Below are 20,787 nucleotides of genomic sequence, written 5' to 3'. Positions count from 1 at the left end.
TATAGATTCATAAGCCAAAATTCAAAACTAGCTTTATGTTACTCTATAATGTCCATTGTTTAGTACTCCATTACTGTGCTCCAGGTTTCATAGTTTGTATCATCACATTGGGCATGAGAGTTGTCTTTTTCTCACAAAACTCTGGCCCATTCTCTATGAGCCAAATCAGAGAATCAAGTTCTTCTTTTGTGCAACTAACACCATCGTTAGGGTAAAATAATTTAAACAATTACTCACAGTCACCATTGATAAACAACACATATTGTTGTTCATAACAAGTTGAGGTTGAGTAAATATCACAGGTCAAAGGAACTCGCCCTTAGAGAGGTGACACTTGCCAAAATACAACTCAAAAATTAGATAGCTGAAAGGAGAAATTGTTGAAGAGTACTGAGCTAAATTATTTTCTGTAGCAAATGGATTACCACACAGTCACACACAAAAGCATAACATTGGTGTAAAAACCAAGTCAAAGAACACAAATTTTTTGGGCGTTACATAATCCTATCATGTTTGACCAGTCTGAACTGAAATTTGGGTAAGATCCAAAAAAAAAAACAAGACACAAGACTGTTTGCTTAGAGGTTTCTTTGTTATGTTGGTGCTTAATCGGAGCCTGAAGCTCCAATAGCTGGAGAAGCTGGCCCACCTTTTGCAAAGCCATTTTGAAGTGGTGGAGGGACACCCCATTTGCCTTCAGATTCAAGAGGTTCAAAAACATGAACACCACCATCTGACATACCTAATGCAAACTGGTTTGGATCTTCTGGATGTGCTGCAACTACAACTGGGTGGATATTTGAATTGCTGCAAAAATATGACAAGGTTATTGAAAAATTACTTCAAATATCAGAGATGAAATCAGTTTGGTGAAGTGTCTACGTATCCTGACATTACTTCTTTGAGGATATCAGACACATATATTTACTTATTGTATGCACACGAGGATGCAGACAAGTTGAAAATATCAAACGCCTGAAACAAAATATTCCAAGGGATACTCCAGTGATGCTAGAAATGTTCATACTGACAATCAGATGCCCCACTTCATTGTAGTAACATGATTTTACAAATACATGATTGCAAAATGAAATTCTTTTGAAATATTCATGCCAATTTTTTAAAGCAAGATGGTCTAGGATAGTTAATTTTGTAGTCCTCTTGCATGCATTAAATGTACGTCATGTTCAAACATAGCCATGCATTGGCTCATATATTTGTACCAATGGTCAAGTTTGTGGGGGGGGGGGGGGTTTAACCTTTCCGTGATAAGTAGCAGTTCAGACTTCAGGACTTGATATTGTTCTGATACCAATTTCACTATTTTAGCTCATGAAAGTCTAACTACAAGAAAAATGGCGCTTTCTTCTCTTCAATAGTGGATAGCAAAATATCTTTAAAATTAAAGCAGTAAGAGGTTGTTTCGTAAAGTGCATTAGAAAAAATAATGCATGACTTAGTTTTATGTATTACTAGTACCTTTTTTGATACACTTTCAATACATGTATAACTAATACAACACTTGACTTGGTATTGCGTTAAATAATACTAATACATAGAAATTCATAGTATTAGCAATGCAAGGGGTTCTAATGCTTGCATTCGAATGGTTAAAGACACAATTGTCCGTCAAAACATTTTTCATGTCCTTTCCGCCATATTGATAGAGGATAATTTTTTAAACGATTTTAAAAAAAAATAATGCAATACGTGTTACAATACGTGTTATTTTTAAAGTACCAAACCAAACATTGCATATTAAAAGATCTCAGCATAACTAATGACAACATTATTCTTACACACCCTACCAAACGACCCCTAAATAAGTTAACTGGCTGCAAAAGATACCTGATACCGGGTGACAGATAAGCAGAAGGAAAAATGCAGCACTGCATAAGGAGGCTCCCAGCAGTGAAGATGCACACAGTTGCATCCAAGAAACTAGCATATATAAGCTGGCTATCACATGAGTATGTGGCATGAGAAATTGGGGCATCACTTTCACGCGGAACCCACTGTAGAAGAAGATATAATGTATTAGTTGTTGAGATCTGACTGCATATAATAACCAACTGTAGTCTGGGAGAGGACTTACCTGCTTCAAACATTCCAACTTTGCTGTTTCATATACTGCAATCTGTGCCTCATGCACAACAAGGAAATGAGTTTGATCCTGATGAAACTGCACTCTGGTATCTGATTGAGATATTGATTGCCCCCGTAGCTGCAAGGATTTAGCCCTCTGCATTTCCCACCCAACAGTGCTCCATACACACAGCTGTACAAAAGCAGATGATGTTGATGTGAAGGATAAGAAAGAGCAAAGAGAAATATAAATAATTATCCCTTTAAAGAGTGTCAGAAATGCAGAGTGTAATTTTTTATAGATTAATGATCATTTGAGATGTGGATGTAGGATTAACATTAGTTACCAGTAAAAGACATTAAAAATCCAAAAACTAATCATGATTCATGACTGCAGAGAGGAGATTATGCAAAAGGAGATAACCTGCAATATACTTGGCTCATCTGTAGGCTATATAGTTTAGATTTTGGTGTCTTCCGAAATGCTTGAAACACTTCCAAAACAACAACTTAATGTTTGATTATTCAAAATTTTCACCTTTATAATCATCAAATATGACATGCAGTGAAATTACTTCTAATTCCCTTGCCTATTTGATTGGCTGAACATTGAATGGGATGGAGAGTGTATGATGCACAATATGAAAAATTGTTAGGAGAGAAAATGCAATCTATCATACACATATACTTTCCAAATTAATTGTGAGAACAGTTTAACAAAACACTAAGAAGTAAGTCAAATACGACATGACAGCTAAAGCAAATAAGTCATTAACCTGAGAATCAGCTCCCGAGGAAACTAGCACATTGAGCAAATGAGAGAAGGCAAGGCCAGTTATCCTTTTAGAGTGGCCTTTAAGCTTGCTTTTAACCTTCATCAAGAGACTCACATCTAGTCAATAACAATATATGGTACTGGGCCAAGAACATGAAATTCTGATGACTGCCAATAAGAACAAAAAATTCTTGTTTATCTTTATCATACCTCACCCAGTCGGACATGATATATCTGGATGGTAGAATCATCCATGCCAATAGCGATAATGTTGTTATCTTGAGGAAGGAAGACAATATAAGTTGCTGCTGGAGGTGGAGGCATGAAAGTTGTCAATCTCTGCATCCATAAGATAATAATTCAGCACAGGATCTTTGAGTCAAGGTTAGAAATAAAAAGAAGACAATCTTGTTATACCTTTAATGCTATCAGGTTGAACAAGGACATCCTTCCACCAGATGTTGATATCACATACCCATCGTTCTTGGACAAAGCAAAGCAAGAGACAGCTTCCTCATGGTTTGGTTCGTGCACATCATTTGTCATTAAGATGCCACTTGAAGGTTGACACAGTTGTGGTGAAACACTGGCTGTTGCCTAAACAAAGATTGACACAATTCTCAGAATCACTACTGCACAAAATGGAGGAAAGCCACGATTTTGGTGTCCATTTACCTTGCCCCTAGAATTGCGCTCATTTCCTTGCCACTTCCAAAGCAGGTGAATAGCATTTGATGCTAATGCTAAGATACTATTACCAGAGCTCGTATATATTAAGCTTGATATCTGGAGTAAACAAATTGAATCATAACCAGAAACTGTATCATCAAAACTAATACAGTCACAACCAGGGAACAAATATTGACAACTAAACAAACTCTCCAGCCAAGTATTGTTTCCTAGTAAGAATTCACTGTGAAATTTTCTGTTCAATATCTGATATCACATCCATGTTGTGCAGTCAGAGAAAGTCGGAACACAACAGCTTCCAAATTGTGGGGTAAGGGGAAGGAACCCTGCTACAATTCAGTAGAAAGCACTCAAGACGTGAACTTGAAATACCATGCAAACGTTTAGTTACTATTGCTAGTCAAAAGTTGGACACTATTAAAGTTGTCAAATCATTGCACACAAACTTTAGAGGCCTTCTGCTTTGATTAGACAATCTCGAAGCATTTCGACAGACGGATCTCTGAAGGTGCAGAAAGTGATACTTGAACATCCACTCCTCTTTACTGTAAGTTGAAAAATTTATTATGGAAAAGAAAAGAGAGTAAAACACAAAATGTATAGGTGCTAGACCTCATTTAGGAGGCCTTAAGCTTCCCATGACATTCTAAAAGATCACCTTCTTTGGAATTTTAATTTCAAATCAATAGAATCACATCCGCTGACCAAGATAGAGAAAAGAAATGGACGCAACACTAAGAACCCTTCACTCCCAACCAGGAGAAGTCACATTCATATGATAAGAGCAGCACAAAACTGTTGGATCATATGGTTTATTTCCACTCAACTTAACACTAACAATTTTATTTGCCGATGGCATGTTTTAATGTCACGTGCCTTGATCATATCAGATCTTGCACAAAGGCATCGTGAGAAACATTAAAATTCCAACCTTAACTTGTTCAATGGAAAAGTCCTCCATCTCATTTTATACATGAATTATCCGCTACCGGAATGTTCAATGGAAAAGTTTCCGAGTCTTGAAAATGATATAACAAACACAATAAGATATTTCATGAATCAAGAGACATAGGAATTATACCTTAGTCACTCCAAGATTTTCAGGAAGCTTCAAGGACTGGCATTGCAATGAGTCTCTAATTTTAGTGAGCCTCCACATCTTAGGTTCATCATTAGGCTCTTCATTAAACTGGGGTGTAACATTTCCTGCATCTTCATTCTAACAAAGCGAGTAGAATGTAAATACATGTTAGTGTGTCCTCCACTTGAAAACCTAATGAGTATCTATCTATCTATCCGTCCATCTTATTTATCTATCTTATTCTATATGTAGGAAGCCTCAAACCTAAAAGTTACAACAACAACATATGCAGTGCAATCCCACAAAGTTGGGATCTGGGAGGTAGAGAGGTTTCAGATGGACCATCGGCTCAAATGCAAAATTGAATTCAAAGCATGATATAAGGAACTAAAAGAGCAAAACAGATGCAGAGGCAAATTGAAAAACATACAGTTACAACCACTTTATAACAAAGAAAATCTATGATTACAGATAAGCAAATGAAATACAGTGATTACTATTAGACAAGAAAACCCTAAAATTGGAAAGGAAAGAAGAACTTACATGCGAAGCCATTGTTTGGAGTTAATTCAACTGATTTGAAGTTCAATTTGGAACCCTAAAAATGTTGAAGAACGGCGAGGCGTCAATGACAAGAGGAATGATTCCCTTAAAAGGTAAAAGGAAAAAGACCAAAATAGCCATCAAAAGATGAATGACAGTTTTACCCTTCGTCCAAGCATTATTACAATTACCTTGTTTTGTAAATATGTAAATATGTAAATATACATCGTAAGAATCACACAGAGAAGTACAATTTAAACTTTTTGATTTACTTTGTCAAAAAATGTAATATGTGCTTAGATAAGTTATAATTACACCATTAATATTACATGCCTATTTTTACCTCCAAAACTGAAATTGTAGTGAATATAAAAAAGAATGGTTTCATCCGTTCAAGGAAGTCATTACATACCAATTTAGAGTAAATGGCCAAAAACATCTCTCAACTATAATCAAACTTGAACTACATCCTCATATTATGACATTGAACAAACAACATCCATTTACTATCCTAGAAGTTACAAGTTACATCCCTCTTAGTTTTCTGTCAAAAACTAACAGCTTCAAACAGAAAATATGCCATGCACGTGACTTATCCCTACAAATTTACCATTATTGTCCCCTCTCCCTAGCTTCTTCAGCAAAAGCAAAAACATAAGCTTCCATCTCTTTCATTTTTATCATTTGGAAAAATATAGACAGGAAAAAAGTGGAAGATAAATACACCACCCATACCTTGCTTTCCAACTGCCCTACTATCACTACAGCCTACAAGGAAAATATTTGGTGAGATTAATCTAAGAAATGTGTAGAATAACATGAAAAATAATTTCTTCTCTTTAAAATAGAAATATTTTTTATATATAAGCATTACCTTTGAAAAGTTTACTTTCATCTAAATTTGTCTTATCTCACAATAGGTATTTAGACAATGGAGGAAAGAGAATTAGCTTTTAATATAAGAATTTTCCAGAATAAACAACAAAGGAAAACCATTGAAAAAGTTGTTTTCATTTTCTTCTGTGTTAATTCCTGTTAGTAGTACCATCAAACGTTGTGGTGGGCCGGAAGTACCCCTCCACCCTTCACAGAATTCTGGATTTGAACTTTGGGAATAGAGAACTGTCAATGATTACTATCATAGTGAAACTTTCATGAGCAAATCTGAATTAGTCGGATCTTAAACGGGCACCCGACATCAGGTAAGAACAAAGTGCATATGGACATTCATCAAATTGTATATTGCTCTTTATATAAGTGACAATAAATTAAGAAGCACTCACTATTATATTTTTTTCTCATAATTATATATACTTCTATAAAAGTAATGAAAACCTTTCCAGTGGTGTAACCTTGCTATTTCAACTATGGTTGTTTATAATATTTCATATAAATCAAATCAAAGGCATTGGTTTTGAAACAGTGAACATAGAACAACTATTAAATGCACATATTAATCTGGTTCTTGAGACAAAATGTGAAAAAGCTTGACTATATACAACTACAAATTATACCGTGATTTGCTAATTAGTAATTACCACAGGAAAGACGTGTAATTCACGTGTCCAGAAACTAGTTTATGGAGAATGTGAATGTGTGTGTATGATATATATTTTTTCTATGGACATGTAACCTGATAACAACAAACACGAACTTATTTCCAAATCACATTTAGGGAGTTAAATTCACAAACCATTCCTCTGATGCCAACAACAGAGGCCACCCTATCAGTAAAGTCCAATTGTTTGCTGATACTAGAGATATTGTATTTAATATTAAAGCAAAGGACAGCTGGTCATGTTTGTGTAAAGAAAAAATGGAACCTCAAGATTTTATACTAACTGAGTAACAAGTACCTTTGCAGTTTCAGATGCCCCGGAAGCGGATACCGTCATTATCTGCCAAAATCTTTATCCCATTTTCATTAGCTGAAGAGAACCATCCTTGATGAATCGAATTAGAGGGCTTGCCTTGAATAATTTATTGATATAAAAGAAGAAGAAAAAAGCAGTTAGTATATAGGGTAGAATACCACAATTTTCTCAATCAACCTGAAAATAAACTTACTGGAGCATCAATACTTGCCAGGAACTAAAGATGGTCCATATCCCATAAGTTAATGGAGAAATCATGACCAGCTGCCAAAAATCGATTCTTAGTTGTATCAAATCGCACGACAGCCAGATGTTTTTCAAAACCCTAAATATGTTATTTTTTGAATTGTAAGTAAATAATTTGTCTGTTGAAGTTTGTGTAGATGTCATTCTTGCGTGTATATTGGTCGGCCATGCCATAGATGAAACTTGAATATGTAGATGAAGAATGTCATGAATTTGTAAGAAAAAGCAGCTGCTTCTGAATTCTGTGAGGCGCCATCATGCTACTAGGGTGGGGGTCGGCAAGTTTCTTCTAATTGTTACTTACCATGTTATTGTTTAAATTTATGGTTAGTGATCAATTCAAGTTGTTATTTTTAAATTTTTTTGGTTATTTAATAATATTATTTTATTATTATTCTGTCTGTATTTTTATCCCGTACAATATAATTCTGAATTTATTAATACATGACATTGTATAACAACATAAAACAATACAATCTATTCAAATGATTCATTCATTAAAACACAATACAATAACAACCCTCCGCGTAAGATTCAGCTATGGAAATGAATTGATTATTTCGTGAAAACTCTTTAACTTTTGTACCATTTCTGTTACTTTTTGGATGAATATTTTATGTCGTGCACTATCATCTATCATCGGGATGTATATGCATTCATATTATAAGATTCAAATGCCAAAAACATCAAACTAGTATTGTAATGTCCATTGTCTAGTCCTCCAAGTTGCATCGTTACTATCATGAGTTCATCTTCACAGAGCTCAGAATTGACATGAGTGTCGTCTTTTCTCATGAAATTCCGTCCCGTCTTCTGTGAGCCTAATCAGAGAATGAAGCAGTCAACTAAATTAGCACCATTGAAACAGTAATGAGAGTCACTGGATATTAAAGAAACAACATGTACTGTTCGTTGTTCATAATAAGTTGAACCTTAAAGAGGTGAGACTTGCCAAAATCCAATTCAAGAATCATACGAAATAAAAAGATGACAGAAGGAATTCCTCACTACACTAAGGAATATAAAGAGTGAAGTGTTCATTTTACATTACATCTTACATCACGAGTTGGAAATTTACATGTTGGAGAGTACTGAGCTAAATTATGTCCTCTAGCTAATAGATTACCACAAACGAAAGCCACAACATTGGTGTAAAAAACAAGTCAAATCTTAAGCTGTGACTAGTACTGAGACTCCTAGCTCCACTGAAGACAAACCTTCCCTTCCGATTGCAAAGAAAAACAAATCTTTGGGGTGTTACATACACTTCATATTTTGACTTGGAGGATTCTGGTTAGTCTCCTAGAACGAACATTTACTCGTCAGTTTGATCTGAAATTTGGGTAAGATTCAACAAAACAGGACACAACATTGTTTGCTTAGAGGCTTCTTTGTCATCTTGGTGCTTGATCGGAGCCTGAAGCTCCAATAGATGGAGCGGTGGGCATACCATTTGTTGATCCATTTTCAAGTGGTGGAGGGACTCCCCATTTGCCTTCAGATTCAAGTGGTTCAAAAACATGAACACTACCATCTGACAGACCTAATGCAAACTGGTTTGGATCTTGTGGATGTGCTGCAACTACGACTGGGTGGATGTTTGAATTGCTGCAGAAAAATGACAAGGTTTTATGAAAAATTACATCAAATATCAGAAATGAAATCTGTTTGGTCAACTGACTTTGTATCCTCACATGACTTCCTGAGAATATCAGACACAAAAATTACGTAATGTATGGACAGGGGAATGCAGAGAAGTTGCAAAAATTAAACATCTGAAACATAATATTCTGAGGGATATTCCGGAAATACTAGAAATGCTAATCCCGGCAATCAGATACCCCACTTTACTATAATAACATGATTGCAAAATAAATTATTTTGAAATATTCATCTCAATTTTTTTAAAAAGAAAGATGATCTAGGATAGTGAATATTGTAGTCCTCTAGTACGCATAAAGTGTATGTTACATCCTACATAGCCCATGCATTGGTCGATGATATCTTGTACAAATAGCCAACTTATGGGTGCCCCCCCCCCTTTTGGTGATGAGTCGCACTTCAGCCTCGATATTGTTCTGATGCCGATTTAACTATTCTAGCGCATGGAACTATAACTAAAAGAAAGATGATGTTTTTTGTCTTCAATAATGGACTGCAGAATATCTTCAAATTAAAGCAGTAAATAACTTAGCAGGCAGCAAAAATACCTAATACTGGGTGATAGATAAGCTGAAGGAATAATGCGGCATCGCATATGGAGGTGCCCTGCAGTGAATACACACACAGTTGCATCCAAGAAACTGGCATATATCAGCTGGCTATCACACGAGAATGTGGCATGAGAAATTGGGGCAGCACTCTCACGTGGAACCCACTGTAGAAGAAGATATAATGTATTAGTTGTTGAGATCTGAAGGCAGTTAATAACCAACTGCAGTCGGGGAGAGGACTTACCTGCTTTAAGCATTCCAGCTTTGTTGTTTCAAATATAGCAATCTGTGCCTCATGCACAGCCAGGAAATGAGTTTGATCCTGATGAAACTGCACTCTGGTATCTGATTGAGATGTCGATCTACCCGGTAGCTGCAAGGTCCTAGCCCTCTGCTTTTCCCATCCATCAGTGCTCCACACACACAGCTGTACAAAAGCAAATAATGTTGATGAATACAAAAGGATATGAACACAGGATTATAAATTACCACTTTAAAGAGTGTCAGAAATGCAGAATGTAACTTTATATAGATTAATGATCATTTGATCATTTGAGATGTATAAAGGCTAAGCATGACATTAAAAATGCCAAAAAAAACTAATCATGACTGCAGAGAAGAGATTATGCAAAAGGAGAGAACCTGCAATATACTCGACTCATCTGTAGGCTATATATTTTAGATTTTGGTATATTTTAAAATGCTTGGAACACTTCTAAAGCAACAACTTCACGTATTTTGAAAATATTAAAACAATCGGAATTCATTCCGCTTTTATTTAGAGCATGAATGATCTTATTCTTCATATACCTTTAGATATTTTATCACCATCAAATATCACATGCACTGAAATAACTTCTAATTCTCATACCTAGTTGATTGGCTTAAGCATTGAATGTGATGAAGTGTATGATGCACTATATGCAAAATCATAAGAAGAGAGAGTGCAATCTATCATATAAATGTAATTTTCACATTAATCAGGAGAACAGTTTAACAAAACACTGAGAAGTAAGTCAAATACTACATAAGAGCTAAGAGTATACAAGTCTACCTGAGAATCAGCTCCTGATGAAACTAGCACATTGAGCACATGAGAAAAGGCGAGGCCAGTTATCCTTTTAGAGTGGCCTTTAAGCTTGCTTTTAACCTTCATCAAGAAACTCACATCTAGTCAATAACAATATGGTAACTGACCCAAAAACATTAAATTCTGCTGACTGCCAATAACAACAAAAACTTCTTGTTTATCTTTATTATACCTCATCCACTCGGACATTATATATCTGGATGGTAGAATCATCCATGCCAATAGCAATAATATTGTTATCTTGAGGATGAAATGCAAGAAAAGTTGCTGCTGGAGGTGGAGGCATGAAAGTTGTCATTGTCTGCATCGATAAGATAATAATTCAGCACAGGCTCTTTGAGTAAAGGCTAGAAAAAAAAAAGAAGGCAATATTGTTATACCTTGAATGTCATCATGTTGAACAAGGAAATCTTTCCACCAGATGCTGACATCACATACGAGTCATTCTTGGACAAGGCAAAGCAGGAGACAGCTTCCTCATGGTTTGGTTCATGCACATCATTTGTCATTAATATGCCACTTGAAGGTTGCCACAATTGAGGTGAAACACTGGCTGTTGCCTAAACAATGATGGACACAATTCTCAGAATACTTCTGTACAAAATGGAGGAAAGCAACGATTTTGGTATCTATTTACCTTGCCACTTGTATTGCGTTCATTCCTTTGCCACTTCCAAAGCAAGTGAATAGCATTTGATGCTAATGCTAAGACGGCATTACCAGAGTTTGTATATATTAATCTTGATATCTGGAGTATCCATATTGAATCAAAATCAGAAACTATATCATCAAAACTAATACAGTTGAAACATATTGAAACAGCAGCTTCCAAATTGTGGGGGAAGGAACACGGTTACAATTCAGTAGAAAGCACTTAAGACGTGAACTTGAAATACCAAGCAGACATTTAGTTACTATTGCTAGCCCAAAGTTGGACACTATTAAAGTTGTCAAATCATTGCACACAAACTCTAGAGGCTTGTTGCTCTGATCTAGACAATCTTGAAGGATAAAGACAGAAGGAACTCTTACGGTACAGAAAGTGATACTTCTGTCCACTCTTCTTTACTATATAAGTTGAACAATCTATTCGCGAAGAAAGAGACCAGTGACAAAGATAGAGAAAAGTGACAACGCGAAACTAAGAGCCCTTCCCTCCCAAACAGGAGGCAAACTCATATCTTCATATAAAAAGAAAAGCACAACACTGCTAGATCAATATGGTTCATTCATATGCTGATGGCATGTTCTGGATGTCACACGCCTTGATCATGTCAAACTATGCACAAAGACTTCGAGAGAAACATTTAAGTTTCCAACCTTTAAACCTGAAAGAGGATGAGCTATGGCTTAACGTGCATCAGTTTATATGATCAATGGAAAAGTTTCCAAATCTTGAAAATCAGATAACAAATAGAGTCAGATATTTCATGAATCACGAGACATGGGAATTTTACCTTAGTCACTCTGAGGTTCTCAGGCAGCTTCAAGGACCGGCACTGTGATGATTCACTAATTTCAGTGAGCTTCCATATCTTCGATTTGTCATTAGGCTCTTCATTTATTCGAGGTTTTACATCTACCGGATTCCTTGCATCTCCATTCTGGCAAAGTCATCAGAATGTTAAATATATATTAGTAAATGATACTGACATGAAAAGCAGGTAAAACATTTTTGGTGTGCTCTTCATTTTTAAACATAATGAATATCTACTTGACTATCTTACTCTATAAGTTAAGTAGGAAGCCTCAAATATAAAGTGGGGCCTGGGGAGGGTAAAATGTAGACCTTACCCCTCCCAGAAAACCTTTATGGGGAATAGAGGTTGTTCCTGATAGACAATAGGCTCAAAAGAAAAGTGGAATCTGAAGCACGATTAAAAGGAAATAAGAGAGCAAAATTCAAAACAAATGGAGCAACATATAGTAATAAGTAATAACTAATAACAAAGAAAATATATGAATAAGGATGGGGGCTAGCCTCATGGCTCTCCGACATTGTAGTATATATGAAATACAGTAATTAATATTAGACAAGAAAAACCTGGAAACTTAAAAAGGAAAGAAAAAGTTCCATCATCGAGGAGATTAAGCGATGTCATTGATTAAGCCCTTAAAGTTCAATTTGGAGCGCTAAAGTTGTTAATTAGGAGGATTCAAACAAGAGAAAGTAGGGAAAGAGGAGAAATAATTTCCCAAGTCAAAAGTTAAAAGACCAAAATAGCCATCAAAAGTTGAACGGCGGTTTTACCCTTCGTGCAAACATTATTACAATCGCCTTTTTGTGTAAATATACATTGCAAGAATCACGCGGAATAAGTTCAATTTGAACTTATGATTTACTTTGTCAAAAGATTGTAATAATTGCTTGTATAAGTTATTATTATAGCATAAATCTTGCATGCCTTTTTGTATATCCAATACTGAAATTGTAATGAATACCAAAAAAATTATTTCATCCGTTCAAGAAAGTCATTATATACCAACTTAAATTGCTAATAACTTATTCCACTTAATATGGGAGGGAATAACCAACTTATACAATTGGATTTGTGTGGCTAAAGATCATTTCATTAAGTACAAAATGGCATTTTCAATTCAAAATGGTTACTAAATATAGAAATTCATTCTTTCTTAGAAGTGAGTCATAAATTGGGACAGAGGGAATATCATATAAAGAGACTTATTGTTAATCATAGTCTATAGCGATAGAATGACACACTTATTTAACACGACTCTTTGGAGGTATGCTTATTAGCTGTTTTGTAATTCAATCTTAGTGTTAGCAAATTTTATCTGTCTTTTAGGTGTTCTTAAGATATTTTCTTTGAGCTCTTAATTAGTATATACCCGTAGAAGTTAAGCTCTTACCTCTAAGCTATTTATTTTGTTCACTTGCTTCATATTAAGTTCATATAACAAGCTTAATAGGCAAATGATTAAAAATGTCAATAGCAGGAGAAGTTTCATAAGACTGAAGAAGCAACAAGAAGAAGAAATGAAGGCCAGGAATAAAGCTGCTTATGGTGAATGTTTTTTGGTTCACTTGGAATCATATATACACGGTTTTTTTGTTGTTACTTTCTTTTTTATCTTCTATGTTTCTGCTTTTGTTATTTGGTAAAAACGTTTCCTCTTGCAGTTACTTCATCACTTGCAGCTTGTATGTCCTTTTAGGCAATTTAGTTGCATGGTCCATTCACAATCACGATTATTACTAAAGCCGTATCTCTCTGTTTCTTTTTTGAAACTACTAAACTGTTTCCCTTTTTTTGAGCTATTTACTTTTTATTATTATTATTTATCTTCTTTTTTTGTATATTCTGGACGTTTCGTGATATCCCCCATGTCTTCATGATTCTAAAATTAGAATAAGAGGTATAAAAATTAATGTAATTTACTTGTAAGTAGATATCGTTTAGACTTTTTAAGGATATCATTTATTGTTTTTTAATCTAAACAACTGCTAACTATATGTTTATCATAAAACACATATGTACACTATTAAGCATGCATTACAAGGAAGATATATGTTAGTTTAATTTATGTACAGTTTCTACTATACTTTTATGCAACAACAGCTTGATACGTATAAAATTATAAAAAGATTTTGTTGCATTGAATTTTAATATAAACGATACGAATAAAACAACACATAATAGAAAACAAAGAATGAGATTTAAACAAGTGAGAAAAGGTTATACCAGTATTAATTAATTAAAAGATAAAAGGTGAAAAAAATTGACTATACACAACTACAAATTATAATGTGGGTGTGTAATTGTATATAGTTTCTCCATGAACATGTAACCTGATGACAACAAACAAGAACTTGTTCCAAATCACATTATGGGAGTTAAATTTACAAACCATTCCACTGATGCCAACAACAGAGGCCACCCTATCTGCAAATCCAGAATTATTTGCTGATGCTACAGATATTGGATTTACTGTAGGCTGCATGATATTAAAGCAAAGGACACCTGGTCATGTTTGTGTGAAAAAATTATGGAACCTCAAGATTTATATTAACTGAGTAACAAGTACCTTTGTTGTTTCAGATGCCCTGGAAGCATCATAAGCTAGGTTCTCAAAAGTGCGTATTAAGCGAATACCGTCATTATTTGCCAATATCTTTATCCCATTTTCATTAGCAGAAACAGCCAATAGAGAACCATCTTTGTTGAATCGAATCCGAGGGCTTGCCTTGAATAATTTATTGATTTAATAAAGAGAAAAGGCAGTTAGAATATAGTACAACACCACAATTTCTCAAGTCAACCTCAAAATAAACTTACTGGAAGACCTCCATCAGCATCAATACTTGTCAGGAGTGGAACATGGTCCATATCCCAAAATTTGATTGAGAAATCATCACCAGCTGCCAAAAATCGATTTTTAGTTGTATCAAATTGTACAACACCCAGCGATCTTTTGCGAAACCCTTGATATGTTCTCTTAACAGCCCCTTCACTTTCATTCCACTCAACAATGTGCGACTCACCATCTTTGCTGGTTCCACATGAAAACAGTCTGCAATTTTGTGAACCAATGCCGCATCCAAAAAAAAAAAGGCAGAGAAAAAGAGAGAATATGAGATTGGAAAAAAAACTACTATTCTCAAGCGACTTCAAGCAAAATATGTTAAGTAGCAGTAACACAATGCATCAAGATAAATCAACCTAGTTCCGTCAGCACTGTATGCCATTGTTGTGCACCAACGACCAGGAGCCTCATAATCTACTCGAGATCCCAAATTATCATATAACCACGCTTTTATCTTTCCATCTAATGCTGTAGAGAAAATAAACTGAAGAAGGAAGTTATCAACACAAGTGCAAAAGTGCAGAAAACTAAATCTTAGTACAATAGACATCATAACAATATCCTTACCTGAATGGTTTCTTTATGGTGAGGGCACACAGAATATACAGGTGCCTCATGACCCTCAAATGTATATTGTCTTGCACCAGATGTGGCATCCCAAACCTAAAATTTAGCAAGCATTGGAAAGAACAAGCAATTATTCCCCTACCAAAAATTATCTTTCATAGGCAACAAAGTGATATTTATGCCTTCTCAACCTTTATAGTTTTGTCATCTCCGCATGTTATGACAGAGAGCTGCTTATTAGGGTGAGAGAATGCAAGATCATTTACGCCTCCAACATGAGCATCAATCTGCAAAAGCATTATCAGTCTGTACTATGAAACTATTCAGAATTTTATTGCCAGGGCAAGAGTCATAATGCCACCAAATTATACCTCCACATGCTGACGTATGTCATCATTCCCGTGATAGGAATATATTTGAACAATGTGCCTAGAGTATGCAACCCCTGCTCGATAGAAAAAGAAATTCTAAGAGATCAACTTCTTTTCGACAGTGCACTACAGTAAGATAGGAAATGTGCCTGCTTACCAAATAACGAACCGTCGGGGCTCCATATAACACGGTTAACTGAGACACCAGGATCTTTTACCAGAGCAGTCTGAGTTCAGTTGAGATTGGTTTGATCAGATTAGATGAATCTCGTTGAATTAATGGGAGGCCATTTCAATCAAAGGAACGGAAAAAAGAAAAAAAAAACCTGTAATGGCATTGAACATGCACTCAAGTCCCAGACTTTGAAGTTTCTCAACACCAGTCTCTCCCTTGAACCAACTTCCCATAATGCAACATCTCCAACATTCGTGCCAACTAGTTTGTAACATAGAAAGTCATGATAAATGCAACTGCCAAAAAATAAGTAGTGACAAATAGAAAACACCAGTGTGTTTTAATAAAGAAGAGCATTCAGCAGATGTAGACCTAGAAGCAATGTCTGCTGAGAAGGATGAAAATCCATGCTCATGGGAGATGATCCCTGGTTTAGTGTTCTTGCAACAGTCTTAGGCAAGTCATCAGGTACAGTAAGAGATTGATTATGACCTTGCCCTGGAAATGATATAGGTAGCACATTCACAGGAAGATTAACCTGTATAGTGAAAAATAAGAAAAGGAAGTGAAGCAACGATAGAGAATGTGAATGTTGCTGACAAAATGATCTAAAGATCGAGAGAGCCTACTACCTCATCAGATATTCCCAGTGACCTAGTTCTTTTGGCAGCATGATCAGATTCCCCAGATGGATAATCAATAGAGGGATTCGTTGGTGGAGTCCTGGGATGTTTAAGAGAAGCTACAGAAGGGAATGCAGCAAATTACCAGTTAAGAGAGCTAGAATAACCTCCAAAAAACTAATAGTTGTTTCATGTGGCAGCAATATGAAGGGAATCAATTCCTTGAAACAAGTTGAGACTAGACTGTTCCAATGCAAGGCACTATAATCATGACTAGGTTGACTAATCATTCTAGCCATTTGTCATTTACAATTGTATATCTCGATACCACACCAGTCTTTAAAATGATTTTCAGTTGCTTACTTTAAAAAAATACCTTTCACCTCATGTAAATAGCCTCAAGTAATACCTGGAATAGATGAAGGACCAAGACCCATAGGTCCACCAGAAACTGCTGGATGAGCTACAGTGGGAGGGTTGGACATCCACCCAGCAAGAGGAGCTGCCACAGGTGCTGGCCCAGGTTGGAAAGGCTGAATAAAGTTTGTAACAGAATAAGCAAAACTCTTAGTGGTTAAGCATAAGTAGCAAGTGAGCTGTACAAAAAAACCAACCCCGTGTGCACCAAGAGGAGGGAAGCTGCCTGGTTTGGGCACTGATCCAAGCAATGGATTGTTTGCAGGTGACGGAGCTCGAGCACCATTTGGTTGTCCACAAGAATGATCAACGAACAGTGTTTTGATATCTGGATTTGGCCTGGGATTTTTACAAAGTTGGTGCTGCCAATTTAAGCTGCAGCACACATTCATTGTCAGTTTCCCAATTTACAATAACCTAGTATTGCTAGGTCACTTGAATAATGACAGGCAGGCTACATTATGCTGACTAATACTGTCATCATGAATTCTAAGATAATTACATGAACCAATATCCATGAGCTGCTTACATTGCATAGAACTTCAAAGTTCCTAAAGGATCTACAGCTTAAAGTTGTTTTGCGAACAGGTAAATACAGGATAGCTAAGTTTGTCTAGGTACAATATGCTCTGGCGCTGTAGCTTAGGACCACTATGGCTTTCAAAATGAATGCTGAAGTTTCAAGGGCATTACCTTTGGTTAATCAAAGTTCGTAACCTTGAGTTTTTGAGGTTGGGAAACTGCAACTTGTCACGAAACAGGGGATTTGCTTCTATAAGCTTTTTGAGCTCAACCAACATAATAGCTCGTGCAGATTTCGTATCTCCATACTTGGACAGCTGTTCATTCTCCCTACAAATTGATCAGACCACTTAATTACACATTTAGAAAAGGGTTCTATCCTCATTGACAAATTATACAGCGGTAATACCTGAAATTCTCTAGTGTCAAAAGCTGAGTTATCTCCTTGAAAAGCTCCTCATTGAAAGATGCAAAAACTTTAAGATCCTTTACAAGAATTTCAACACCCTTGGACCGGTCGCGCCTATCACAAACTCAAATGAACCAATTAATCAATATGTAAATCTAGGGAAAGCAACTATTGCTCCAAAAAGACATAATCTTACTTGTCCAATGCCTCAAGATATTTTTGCTTCCTTATTTCAAAGAAAATTTTCATGGAATATCGGTTGTCATCCACTTTGGTAAAACCAGAGAGATACTTCTCAACTTCATCCCAATTACCATTATGCACTTCATCTTCAAAGTACTTCATATTAAAGAAAAAGCCAGATTCTTGCTCAAGCCTATAGCAACAAATTGAAGAAAAAATGTCCTTTTAGCAATGTGTTACAGTTGCAAAACCATCACTAAGAATGTAAAAAAGGTTAAGCTGTTCATAATCTGCTAAAAATGAAAGCATTGAAATTGAAATAGGTACATACTTGTGAACTGTTTCTTTGAACTTCTCCTCATCTAGAAACTGTAAGATCAAGAATACAAGCTCTCTACTGAGAGATGACATTGCTACTACCTCGTCTCCAAGCCCAGAACTAGTACGTAAAAACAGTGTTTGTGCAGATCTGCAAAATTCCATAAATGAATTTATTTTAGTTTAACTAAAAACTCCAGAGCTAATAACAATAACAATAATAATAATAATAATAATAATAAACAAACAACTAATCCATATGATTAAATATGTTGTCAGCTCCCACTAACTTTATTTAATACTTAAATATCTAAGCATTTAATTATTGCCGGACACAAGCCCCCAAACACAAAGTACTGTTCAAAATTAAACTAATCCCCAAAATTTAACCAAAGGAAGAAAAAAAATTAAAAGAGATCCAAACAAATTAAAACCCAACCCAGAATCCGATAAATGAAAAGTAATCTTCAATCTAACAAGAAACAGAACTCCATTTTCACCCACCGACGCAGATGTTGTGAAAGTATAACGACCCAAATACAAAAAGAAGTGAATTTTTTTTTCCTTTAGAAAGATAGGGGTTTTGTTTCGAGAGGATCAGAGACAGAAAAGCAGCTTTAAATCCATTGAAATTGAAGATGCAAAGGAAAAGGGGGCCAAATGAAAACCAAAAGCGAAAGAGAGAGAAAGTGGAGAAATTAAAGCGAAAAGCAAACACTGAGAAATAAAAAAAAAAGTAAATATTCCATGAAACATATACGTACGCTTGGTTTACAGAACAGATAGATCCATGGAAGAAGATGGGAGGAGAAAAACGAAAACCCACAGAGATAATGCAAAATGGGACAAATTAACGACGAACTCGAGGCATAAAATAGGTATATATCCTTCTCACTCACTCTCTCTCTAAATATAGAAGTCTATATATTGTGTGTTGCTATTTCCCTTTTATCTCGTATCGCCGAGAAAATGAATAAAATACTCTTGCGAGACATTATTTTCGAGGAAATTGTGATTTCTCTCAGATAAGCACCATCGCTTATCATTGATAAGCACAACAACAATTCAATAAGTCAGTTTCATGGGGACCACAAAGCCGGCTACAATTTTATTGTTAGACAGCTTGGAATCATCAGCCGACAGCTCTCGTCGACTCTTCGGCTTGGATACACCTTTGTCACCACCGTGATGGATAATTTCATAAACCTCCCTCCGATTTTATTTTATAAAACTTTTTTTTTTGTGATTTACTAATATGTATTATATATATTTTAATTTTTTTATACTTATATTTTAAAGTAAATATAAATTAATTATGACTCGATAAATCTTCTTTTCTTAATTTCTTCATACTAATGCAGATTATCAAAAATAATAACTTAATTAATAAATATTTTAAAAATAATCGAACTGATAAACAGATCCTAAATTTTTTGGATTTTCCACCTCGTGTATATCAATTACGTCATTTTTCTATTGAATAATTGAACCACCCATAATTTGTTGCTTTAAAAAATTGTTGGTTTATTTTGATCGACTTTTTTATTATAAATGTCTTCAATTGTGTTTGTATTGTAATGATTTTAATTGAAGGAATGAAGACAAAATGTGTGAATCTCATTTCTTTTCTAATATGTTTCAAATTACTTGAAGTAAAACACGATTATTCGAGAACATTTTCACTATCAATTGGATATATAAGTTCTAGAACAACATATGTATCTTCTATCAATACTCCTTACAAAATCTGATTTCAATTCAGTCAACGATGTTTATTTAAAAGGATTAAATTATGAACGGTTCAATGAATTGATAGAAAAATAACATAGTTAAGATACCTGACGGGAAATACTCATCCAGTTCAGGAATTTGTTAATATATTTGGGCTTTAAAAATTAATCGGTACAATAAATTTATGTGCAAGAATAATTGAAACGTGGCAAATATTGAGCTCTTGATCTTAGCCGGTTAATTGAATAAGGGAATCGGACGGATAGAAATAAAGTTAGGTGTAGAGTAGAGTACCGAAACTTTTCAGTTTTTCAGATCCCATTGTAGGAAACGATGAATTTACTCAGATATGGCTCTTAATTTTTCAGGTCCAAGTTGGGTTTAGATTTACTGAAATGCCATCCTACTCATTTTTAGTACCACGAGAAGAGAAGAGTGAAAAGGACAGCCCATTTATTCGTGATAAGCTTTTTTTGAAGAAATAATGACTTGAAAAATTCAGACGAAATGGCTTTTTATGGGTCAGAGAGAAATAAATAGTAAAGAAA

At 35.2% G+C, this 20,787-nt stretch overlaps 2 protein-coding genes across 5 annotated transcripts; both read right to left on the bottom strand.

Moving 5' to 3' along the window:
* Nucleotides 1-334: 334 nt before the first annotated feature.
* LOC107014302 (protein TOPLESS-like) lies at nt 335-7,598 on the bottom strand. 3 transcript variants are annotated; one of them, XM_015214155.2, is made up of 12 exons: nt 7,242-7,598; nt 7,031-7,144; nt 5,910-5,942; nt 5,175-5,229; nt 4,632-4,769; nt 3,536-3,646; nt 3,278-3,457; nt 3,071-3,199; nt 2,862-2,957; nt 2,096-2,278; nt 1,849-2,015; nt 335-807 (listed from the first exon to the last, which is right to left on the bottom strand). In XM_015214155.2, the coding sequence occupies exons 4-12, from the start codon at nt 5,184-5,186 to the stop codon at nt 606-608; spliced, it is 1,218 nt and encodes a 405-aa protein (XP_015069641.1). In that variant the 5' UTR covers nt 5,187-5,229; nt 5,910-5,942; nt 7,031-7,144; nt 7,242-7,598; the 3' UTR covers nt 335-605. The 3 variants fall into 3 exon arrangements, with proteins under 3 accessions (XP_015069641.1, XP_027771721.1, XP_015069640.1); XM_027915920.1 differs by lacking the exon at nt 5,910-5,942 and having other exon boundaries at nt 5,175-5,279; XM_015214154.2 differs by lacking the exon at nt 5,910-5,942 and having other exon boundaries at nt 7,242-7,597.
* Nucleotides 7,599-8,236: 638 nt separating this feature from the next.
* Nucleotides 8,237-19,427, bottom strand: LOC107014300 (protein TOPLESS-like). Of its 2 annotated transcripts, none has more exons than XM_015214152.2 (26): nt 19,273-19,427; nt 18,522-18,659; nt 18,204-18,383; nt 18,008-18,121; nt 17,770-17,928; nt 17,274-17,451; nt 17,069-17,192; nt 16,669-16,778; nt 16,409-16,574; nt 16,188-16,297; nt 16,019-16,088; nt 15,862-15,935; nt 15,682-15,777; nt 15,491-15,586; nt 15,280-15,407; nt 14,896-15,130; nt 14,645-14,803; nt 14,468-14,554; nt 12,055-12,201; nt 11,235-11,345; nt 10,978-11,157; nt 10,770-10,898; nt 10,562-10,657; nt 9,752-9,934; nt 9,505-9,671; nt 8,237-8,902 (listed from the first exon to the last, which is right to left on the bottom strand). In XM_015214152.2, the coding sequence occupies exons 2-26, from the start codon at nt 18,599-18,601 to the stop codon at nt 8,689-8,691; spliced, it is 3,393 nt and encodes a 1,130-aa protein (XP_015069638.1). In that variant the 5' UTR covers nt 18,602-18,659; nt 19,273-19,427; the 3' UTR covers nt 8,237-8,688. The 2 variants fall into 2 exon arrangements, with proteins under 2 accessions (XP_015069638.1, XP_015069639.1); XM_015214153.2 differs by lacking the exon at nt 19,273-19,427 and adding an exon at nt 19,013-19,173.
* Between the last annotated feature and the right edge of the window lie 1,360 nt (nt 19,428-20,787).

Source organism: Solanum pennellii, chromosome 3 (assembly GCF_001406875.1).
Source record: "Solanum pennellii chromosome 3, SPENNV200".
NCBI classification, from domain to species: domain Eukaryota; kingdom Viridiplantae; phylum Streptophyta; class Magnoliopsida; order Solanales; family Solanaceae; genus Solanum; species Solanum pennellii.
Note: the sequence above shows the minus strand (reverse complement) of the source record. Positions and strands in the feature narration are given on the sequence as shown.